This window comes from Atta cephalotes (assembly GCF_000143395.1).
Source record: "Atta cephalotes unplaced genomic scaffold scaffold00035, whole genome shotgun sequence".
NCBI classification, from domain to species: Eukaryota; Metazoa; Arthropoda; class Insecta; order Hymenoptera; family Formicidae; genus Atta; species Atta cephalotes.
The window spans coordinates 2,793,140-2,803,203 of record NW_012130099.1 but is presented as its reverse complement, the minus strand read 5'-3'; the positions used below and the strand labels follow the sequence as shown (position 1 = coordinate 2,803,203).

General features: G+C 31.8%; 1 protein-coding gene across 1 annotated transcript in view; it reads left to right on the top strand.

The window, feature by feature from the left end:
• The window catches only part of LOC105621639 (whirlin), a 90,897-nt gene that overhangs the window by 33,585 nt on the left and 47,248 nt on the right, over positions 1-10,064 (top strand). Inside the window, exon 9 of the mRNA XM_012203107.1 lies at positions 4,508-4,662. Coding sequence (XP_012058497.1) covers positions 4,508-4,662 — 155 coding nt within the window. The remainder of the gene's footprint in view (positions 1-4,507; positions 4,663-10,064) is intronic.

Genomic DNA, 10,064 nt, shown 5'->3' with positions numbered 1-10,064 from the left:
TACTACGTACTACGTACGTACGTTACGTTACGTTACGTTACGTACTACGTACTCTCTCTCTCTCTCTCTCTCTCTCTCTCTCTCTCTCTCTCTCTCTCTCTCTCTCTCTCTCTCTCTCTCTCTCTCTCTCTCTCTCTCTCCTTCCGCGCTGAGAACAACAGCTGCCTGATGATGAACAAAACTCGCTCTCTACAACAAGGAAATATCGGGGTCCGTCGAGCAAATGACGTGTCCCAAGCGCGGCGAATAATTTCTGCCATATTTCTGCCGCGCTGATAACGTTTAATGGTCTCTTCTAACGTTATACGCCATACGCGAATATGTACGAAGCCTGTACAGTTTGAAAGCCACGCCTTTGAATTTTTTTCCATCAAATGAAAAAAGCACGTACCTACACCAGTTTCAATAGCGCTTAAATTTGACACATGATAAAAAATTAAGAGATAAATCATGTGACTTTGGAAATAAACATCCATCTGTCGACTTTTCGTCTTTCTCTTTCATTCAAGCGTTCTGTTTAGTTTTTTAGAAGCAAACGCTTTGTGTCCATTTACATATTTCTAGCGCCATAGTTGCTTACGTCAATACATATAATAGGATTAGTCGTAGTAAATTTATTAGTAATTCATTATTATTAATTACGCTATTTGTTTAACCAACACGAGGTTTATTCGAACGAATTTTGTTCGTCCAAGCGCAGCTTTTTCCTCGGCGTGTCTTTTTCTTTCTTTTACTTTCTCTAGAATTACGCTATAAACATTCTCTTCTTCTACTTTCCATATCTCTTCTTTTTCTTCTTCTTATTCTTATATTGACTTTTAGTCACCGCTACTGCTATTATTTATAATCTTGCTTATATATGCTGCAGCGCTACTTTGCTCTCTGTGATTAGTCCGTGTTTGCCGGCAATTCGGAGAATCGATTCCTTCGTATTGAATTTTTTTGAGACATGCCTAATTTCATTCCCATTCATTCTTCTACAGTCATAATTATAAACAGAAGGAAAAATATTTAATTCATTATATTTGATTCGAAGGAATCGATGGCGAGTAATTGAGGGCAAAGTATCGGATATCTTTATAATTACGTTGCATAATTATAATTAGACAGACCGTAATTTATATTATAACACGTAAATTATAATGTAAATCATGTAAATGTAGAATGCTACATATAAATAATGTTATATGTATCGTGTAATTTATGCGTATAAATTTAAAAGTATCAAATTTTCTAGAGACATATTCCCAAAACATTTAAAATCGATCAAACATTTAAAAAAGTTTATATAAACATGCGTTTAGAAACGCTTAGTTTTGGAAACAAACAGAACTTTATTGTTTAACAATATCAAACAATTAATGGAATGAGTAATGAACAATTTATTATAGAAATTCTTCACAATGATCTCCTCCAAATATAATCTGTAATATAATATATCTGCCATCATAGTTTTCAATCTTACACAATTAAATTATTATAAAAAAGATTGGAAAACCTTTAATCATTTTAAAACTAAACCTTTCTAGTGTTTAATATTTAAAAATGTTTAAATGTTTATTATTTGTTTCATTAAATATTTAATATTGTTAATCAATAACATTTTTCCTACTTCAAAAATTAAGCGTTTCCAGCGATTTACATTCATATAAACTTTCTTTAATGTTCAGACGATGGGAAATACGTCTCTAGACTATTTAACGCATATTAATTTACACCGTATTTGTGACACATTCTCGTATAGTTTCTAATATAATTATAATTATGCTATAAATAACGTTATTGTATTTCTATGAACGCCGCTCTCTTTACCGCAATTAAAATAATGATATATAATTAAGATTTTTCACATAGCGAGAAAATGTTGCGCTCTTGCGCATACATTCTCTCCCTTCTTATCGTTAGTTGAATACAACTTGTTAGATGCCTGCTGCTAACAGACAAGTAGAAAGCTGCTGTGCTCGCCACACACCATCTTCCTCCCACCTTCTCTCTCACTAAAAAACAACATTATGAGACCCGAGACGCTCGTTCCGTTTCGCGGTTTCCGCGCGAGCTGAGCGAAAATCGAGCAAACTGCAAAGCGTTCCATTCTCCGCGGGAAAATCGTGAACATGAAAACATGACTGCCTCGCGCGAGTACGAAATCAAAGCGAATATTTTGCCCGCGAGTATCCGTTCGACTGGAAAAATCGAACCGATGAATCGACGCTCGATTCACGACGCTGTCGATCGGCGGAGGCGCGTAAATGAGCAGTAAATCATTCCGGCCTCTCGGGTTGATCTTGAAGAGGCGAAGCGTCCGGGATGCCTCGGTAGAGCGTCGTAAATCAAGTGTCAGCTGCACGCGCGGAGACAAATGTTGCCGACAGAACGATGTGCGACACGTCGATCGATGATGAATTGTTGTACAATTGCTAATTTCGCTGGTGCTTGAGCTGCCAATTGCTGCCAGATCAGATGGGTCCGAGTTAATCGATACTCACCGAGGAGGGTAACGAGCCGCGTGAAACCTAAATACGCGATTTAATTGAGAGAAAAATATTTCGTATTTATGACGACAATTGCATGGTAAAATAATTATAATTAGGAACTCTATTTTTATAGTTATTACTGTTATAATATTTATAATTCTGTATACAAAAAAAATAGATTTTTGGTCCCACAAATTACATGTAATATTGTAATTGTTTTTAAAGTCACCTATATATTTTTTGTGTATAGAACTATAAATATAATTATTATTATATTGTAGTAATAATTATAAAAATGCCCTGTTTTTATAGTAATCTATAAAACGACTCCTATCATGATTATTTTATCATGTAATTATAGTCACGCAAACATTTTTCTTTCTCTCAGTACGTTTATCTTTTCGATAAAAACAAAAGAATCGAAACGAAAAGAAATTTATTATATATCATTATCAGTCATTTTTATCACGTGATATTTAATTAAAATTTTACGTAATTATTTCCACAATTAAATATATATATATATCGCCGCACTGATAGAAAAGTGACATCTCAAAATTATCAATTTTGAAATATATTTTTTAAATTCTGATTAGAACAACATTTTAGAATAGTATACGTGACTTCATTTTCTTTCTATGTTTACTTCTAATTATAATATATTTTTTAAAATTACATCATAAGTTTTCAAAATTCGGACACTGTAACTCTAGTTAACTCTAGTAAATTCCATCCCTTATTAAAGTTGTGATACTTTTCTATGTAATATTTTTAAAAACGTATTAATATTTGGAGAAGTGTCGTATTTATAATTTTGACATTTAAAAATAGTTTTAAAAAATTTTATTTTTGAAATATACAGAATAACGTTACCTTTAAAATAAAATTTATTTCTATAAATAAAAAACCAATTAAAATACAATTACTTTAAAAAAAATGGTATAACTTCAAATGGAACATTTTTATTTTATGATTATTTTATGATGAAATCATTTTAGCATTCGACATTCATTCATAGTAACTAAAAAATGTCTTTTTTATAATCATTACAAAAATCAAATGACAAATGACACTTCAGTTCTATAATAAATTAGAAAAAAAAATGTCGTTTTTTTAAGAAAAAAAATCTTCAGGGTCATTTTCTTTCATTGTCTCAAAAATACTCATTTTTCATTCGTGTTTTCTATTAACGCGGCGAATATATTAAGTATTATTTCATATTTTTTAGTTAGATATCAATTATTTTATTTGTAATTGGCACGTAAATTTTAGTACCATTTCATTCTTACTATTTTCATTATTATTCAGTAATTTTTATCACGCGTAAAATTAATAAAAATTTTATCATTATTCTAATACCAACAAAAATATCATTTATTACTTTAACAATTTTATTTTAATTATATTTTATTACTTTCACATATCTTTATTTAATTTAATTAAGCTAGTAAAAATGTCTCTCGATCTCTTATCTCTTAATTTTAAACTTATTCAGTTTCGATCAATTTTCTTATTTGAAATTACTGTATGGAAAAAGTGGTTTTGTTAAAATATTTAATTTAGCTAGATACAGATCTGAAAATAATTTTGTTAGACCATCAAAATCATTACGTAGGAATCTCAAGCAATGCTGCAAAAAGTTTTGACATTCTAGTAATTAGTTTGAGCGTCCTACATAACTATTTAATAGTCCAAACGAAATTTATCAAATCTATCTAGCTAACATTTCATATACATACTTCAACAAAATCGTTCTCTCTCTATAATTTATCGCTGTAGAAGTTGCGAAAAGATATCTGTACGCGAAAATAAAAATGACATTCGTCAATATCGGTACAATAAATATTTGCGAACATGCGAGATAAGAAATGGCCCACAAGGTGATATTTTTATCATCTTGTTGGCACACCGATGAAATCATCGATCGGCCGATCGCTCCTCGTTCGAAGAAAGAAAATGAGAGAGCACTCTCTTTTCACGCGCGGTAACGGAAAGGGCGCATGGCATGACATAGGACATCTGATTTCCCGCAGAGGGGTGTGTCCGGTGGTTGTTGCCGTCCGGGACGACTGGTGGACGTCGAGGGAGATCCCCTAGGAGTGACGGGCCCTCTTCTACCGCGGGATAGCCAGGAGTATAGGTCGCCGAGCGAGGACAGCGGTCTCGGGGCCGACATGCCCAGGACCAGGTCGACCGCATGAATCTCTTCAGCGCAAAAGGATCGCGAGTTGCCATTTTGAACGGCATAATTTTCACGCGTCAGGAAAAATCGCGTAATTGTTACTCAGTAAACAGCAACTAAAAGTAACGTAACATCAATTTCACATTCAACAAATAAATGTAAATGTTACATAACACTTATATTATTAAGGGATCTATTCTGTAATTCTTAATGACTGTAATTATAGTGTTATAATATCTCGTTGCAAAACTTGCGTAATGACATTATAACACTGCAGTCGTTAGAGTCGTTAAAAATTACAGAATAGGTCTCTTAGTGAAAAATTATAACATTGATGGTGTTCAGTAGACAAAGTAGCTTTGCAACTGTTTAAGATTTTTTAATGACTGGTTTATACATTTAGATTATTTTCTCACCTCCTGTGAGAGAAACGAAGGATAAGATTATATAATCATATTAAAGATTTTATAACAAAGTAGCGTTCTACAAAATCCGAAATTCGTTATAGAAAAATGTAATTTGATCAGCTACCTGAGGCTAAAAAATATAGTTTGACAGGCTATCATAAATAAGTAAAAAATGACGATCATATGATTTAGACAGCCAATCAGTATATAATATTGGGAAAAAATGACAGCTACGACTAACCTAACTGACTCAATAACATTTCTGACTTTCTAAGATTCTACTACAAAGTTGTTTTTTCTATTGAACGCAGCCATTAACGTTACTTTTAGTTGATGCTTGTTGAGTAAGAAAAGATGCTTAGGAAAAAGGAATCGTTAAAGTGACTTCGATCAATACTGAAGAAATGACAAGATGAGAAATGCTAGTCCAAAATGGCGACAGCGATCCTTTCGGCGTTGACTTTTACCATTCTCCCATCGATACAGCTATTATTGCGATAAGTTCACCCCTCAGTTCCCTTTTGCCTCAGCCGCTTGAGTTTGTTGTGTAGACACATGAAGAACTAGTTAGCGAGGAATATACTGACTTACTGGCGATCGCTTTCATTTAAGTAGCAAGTTTGTATAGCGACTGCTTATATAGGGTGTCTATCAGCATTGTTGCCTTTCAAACTATAAGATTTATTATATAGAAAAAACAAAAACAGAAACTTCAATGTTGCATCGAGTTAAATTATCTTCTCACATAAACACAAAATTTCAAGCTTTCAAAAATATTTTCTTTTGATATTTAAAATTTCTGAGGTAATTTTTAAAAAATGTGTAATTGTCATATTAATTTTATTTTGTAATTTATTACTAATAGAAAGAGGAATGGCGCGTTCACTATATTGTTAATTAAACAATAAATTCATATCGTAATTAACAGGAATTCGTAGTTGCATTATATGGGACACGCTGTAGAGCGAGCTATAATTTACTTTCGAGGTACGAGAAGGTCACGCGTGGTAATCGAACACACAAATTGACAAATAGCTAATTATATCCTTTCGCTGCGCAAAAGAATAGAATTCGCGAAGATCGCAGGTGGATCCAAAAAATCCTCCCTTCCTGGGGAGGGAGGGGAGGGGGAATGGCTTCTCTTAAGTAGAAGTAATGATGTTTCTCTGTAGGATACACGCAGTACATCGATATTTCATTTACTGCCACGTTTGCCTCTTCCCCTCCCCTTCTCCCATTCCTCCTAAAGACCTTGATACCAGATCCCTCTCTTCAGTATTCTCAAACTAGTAACCGAGAACCCAGGTATGTAAACAGACAGAGTTAGACGTGTACAGGACGCTTCGGTTGCAACAGTTCAATGCACCTACCTTCACCGCTGCAACCTGGTCGATGAGATGGCTCTTACCTTCACCATTCTAACAAAGTCTAAGAAGCGATAACACGTTGCTACCCATCGTTTGCATTTATTGATTGATTTTTTACGTTCTTGGGAATCGAGAAAAATCGTAATCTGCTTGAACTCTAATTTTATTGAAGTAGAGTAGTTTCATCATCAATCCGTTTCGATCTATGTCTTATCATAACAATGCCGTAAAAATCATTGAAACGTTTCTCATTCATTATCATTAAGGATTAATCACATCAACGTTCTATCGGAACTCAATTATATGATTTTATCACGGATTTTATACGTATATTTTTTTAAAATTAATCAAGCAATCTAATTAAAAGTAATCTTGTTATCTTGTTATAAAAGTAAATTTTAATATTTGTTTGAATAATACCAACTTAACATTTATTTACGGTAAACAAATGTTTCCTAATTAAAAATGATGATTAAATTAAATTAATAGTTCTTATAAAAAATAAGCGCATACATATTTACACTTAACAAATATTCAGCTAACACATTTTTTTTACATTTTTTTCTCAATATATTAATAAAATAAATAACATTTTATTAAAACAAAAGTATACCGTATTTGTTTTATTAATACCGTTATTAAATAAACAAGATTATTTTCAATTATACTGATGTCATTATAATGCTGTTAATGTCATTTTTTCATCGTAATATTTTAAACATCGTTAGGCTCGAAGGGTTTAAGTTTGACGTCATGAGACGGACTTGTTCTTTTGTGTCTTTCTTTCCCTGAGTTCATTTAGTTTCACTCATATAATTATCACGATTAAATTTATAAAGTGCATATAATTCAATTTCAGACCTTTAATTGCCCGTGTGACATTATCGAGGTAACAAATATTCTATGAGCTCGGGGGAAACTCTATATAATCAGCATTTTGAAGGCGTTGACTTGTGTCGGCAATGGAGTGAAATTTGCTTTGTCGAGCTTTGCTGAAATCTGTGGGACGAGTGCGAAGGGCGAATCGCCGCAAAAGGTGATCTTTTCCACGTGGCGGCGCGTGGGAGGGAAATCGATAATCGAGGTGGATTTAGTCGGCAGAGCGAGTACACGACAGTTTTCACTATTCTATATTTCCATTCGCGCGACACGCCCGCGATCGGTGACAAACACTTTCGATTTCATGGTATAAAATGACTGTTGCGCCCACGTGCGTGGAAATATTTCGTTCCGCGACTAATCGTTAGATGACGAAAGATAGTTTTATTAATTTTACCGTTCATTTTTAGTACAAACGCAGTGAAATATTAATTTTAAAAATTTTATTGCAAATTTTTTTGCGTTCAAAACATTATTAAAAGAGAGCTAATATTTAGTATTATTATCAAAATATAAGCGGGATTAAAATGATACGCGAGCATGAAAAAGATCTTAATTGCGCTAATAAAATATTATTAATAATATTTAAATTTCTATATTGATTATATATATATATATATATATATATATATATATATATATCTAATAAAATTTCTTGGTTTTTTTATTTAATCACATTATTTTGGAAGGTCAAATATTTATTAATGCAGTTCTCTGTGAAATATTAATTAAGAAACTTTAATTGTGTAGATTTTTTTATATTTAACAATTATTACTAGAAGAGAGCTAATATTTATTAGCGATATGATTATTTAAAAAATACAAGCAAAATTAAAGTCATTCGCAAAGATGAAAAAAATCTTAATTACGATCATAAAATATTTGAACTTCTGTTAATATTCTTTAAATAATAATAAAACTTAATAATAATAATAATAATAAAACTTTGAGATTTTTATTCAATTATACTGTTATTTCAAATATTAATGCAGTCTGTGAAATATTAATTAAGAAATTTTCTGTAGACTATTTATGTTCAACAATTACTATTATGAGAGAGCGATTACTTATTTATTAGCAGCATTATTATCACCAAAATGCAAGTGGGATTAAAATTATTCGCAAAGGTGAAACAACTTTAATTGCGTTAATAATATTTTTAAACTTCCATATTAATAATATATGTATATACAATAAAACTTTGATTTTCTTATTTAATCACGTTATTATTATACGAGGTTAAATATTCATTAATGCAATTCTGAAATATTATTTTTTTTTAAGATTTTTTACGTTCAACAATTATTATCAGAAGAAAGTTAATATTTATTAGCATCATTACTAATGCAAGCGAAATTAAAATAAGTCATAAGGGTAAAAAAAGATCCCAATTCTGCTAATAAAGTAGTCAAGCTTTCTACTAATAATAATAAAATCTCAGTTCTTCATTCGATGACATTATTATTATAGAATAGTTGAATACTTATTAGCGTAATCACGATTAATATAAGCTGAATTGAAATTTAATGCAACGCTGTTCATCTGTCTGTCTTCCCATCCATGTATTTGTCCATCAGCAAGTAAATGATAAAACAAAAGCGAAACTTGTTAGAAAAAATTTTAAAATCTTTCTCAAAATTAATTAATATATAACAGGAAAAAAAATATTCATTCATAATATAATCATTAATAACACAAATGGAGGATTTGAAAAAGTTTATAATAGATATTTTGCTTGAAGATCGATGTCAGTAGAGAAAATTATTCTAAAATGATACTATTTGTATCGAATTATTGTTTGAATAATAAATTTAACAAAAAGTGCGTAAGAATATCTCGGATTTTCAGGAAACATAAAATAGTGTTTCTTGTAGAAACAAAAGAGCTGCTACTTTTCTAAATTCTTTAGAGTGGAACCTCGCTATAAAAAGTGAGTCAGTTTTGAAAAAGAGCGACTTAATTTTTAATCTTTAAGAATGAGATTCATTCTAAAAGTTTTAAAAAGATCTTTTCCACTTCAATATTAACGTGTAATTAACATAAACTATTATTCAGTCTAAAATCACAGATTTAAAAACATTATATTTTCTTGTCGACCGTTATCGAATAAATGAGAAAACTCTCGAGAAACAAAACAGACGCTTCAATTGCAATTTTCTGTTATACTGTGCTGAATTCACAATGACTTTCTCCAGGAATGTATACTGTGTATGCACGAAATTCATGTTGCGTCGCGAATATGAAAGTAAATTTTGCGAGCTCGATAGCGAGCGCGAATGCAGCAGTCAGCGAGATATGGAGGAACTCAATGCGCTTTGCTTTGATAGCTTTCACGTCGCTTGTCCCTAACGGAAACAGAACGGACGAACGAATGGACGAGCGAAAACGTTCCGCTTTTGATCCTCTCCGTACCCATGATTTCAATATATCTTTGCGCCTTTGTCCTGCCGATCTAATCTCCATCTCGAATTCTCTATCTTTTATCGCGCGGGACCAGCCGACATCGAACTTTCTTTCCTAAACCTAGGAAAACCGTTCCCCGATACAGAGAAAGGATTTTGCATTTCGCCGCGTTACATCAAAAGAGATTCGCATTTTCTCTCATATATTTTACATGAAAAATGGGAATTCTTTGTTAATAGAATCTTTTAAAAGTTGTAGGTACATTGAAATTTTTCAAAAGCAACAATGAAAGTTTTAATTAAAATCTAATATATGTGTGTGTGTGTGTGTGTGTGTGTGTGTGTGTGTGTGT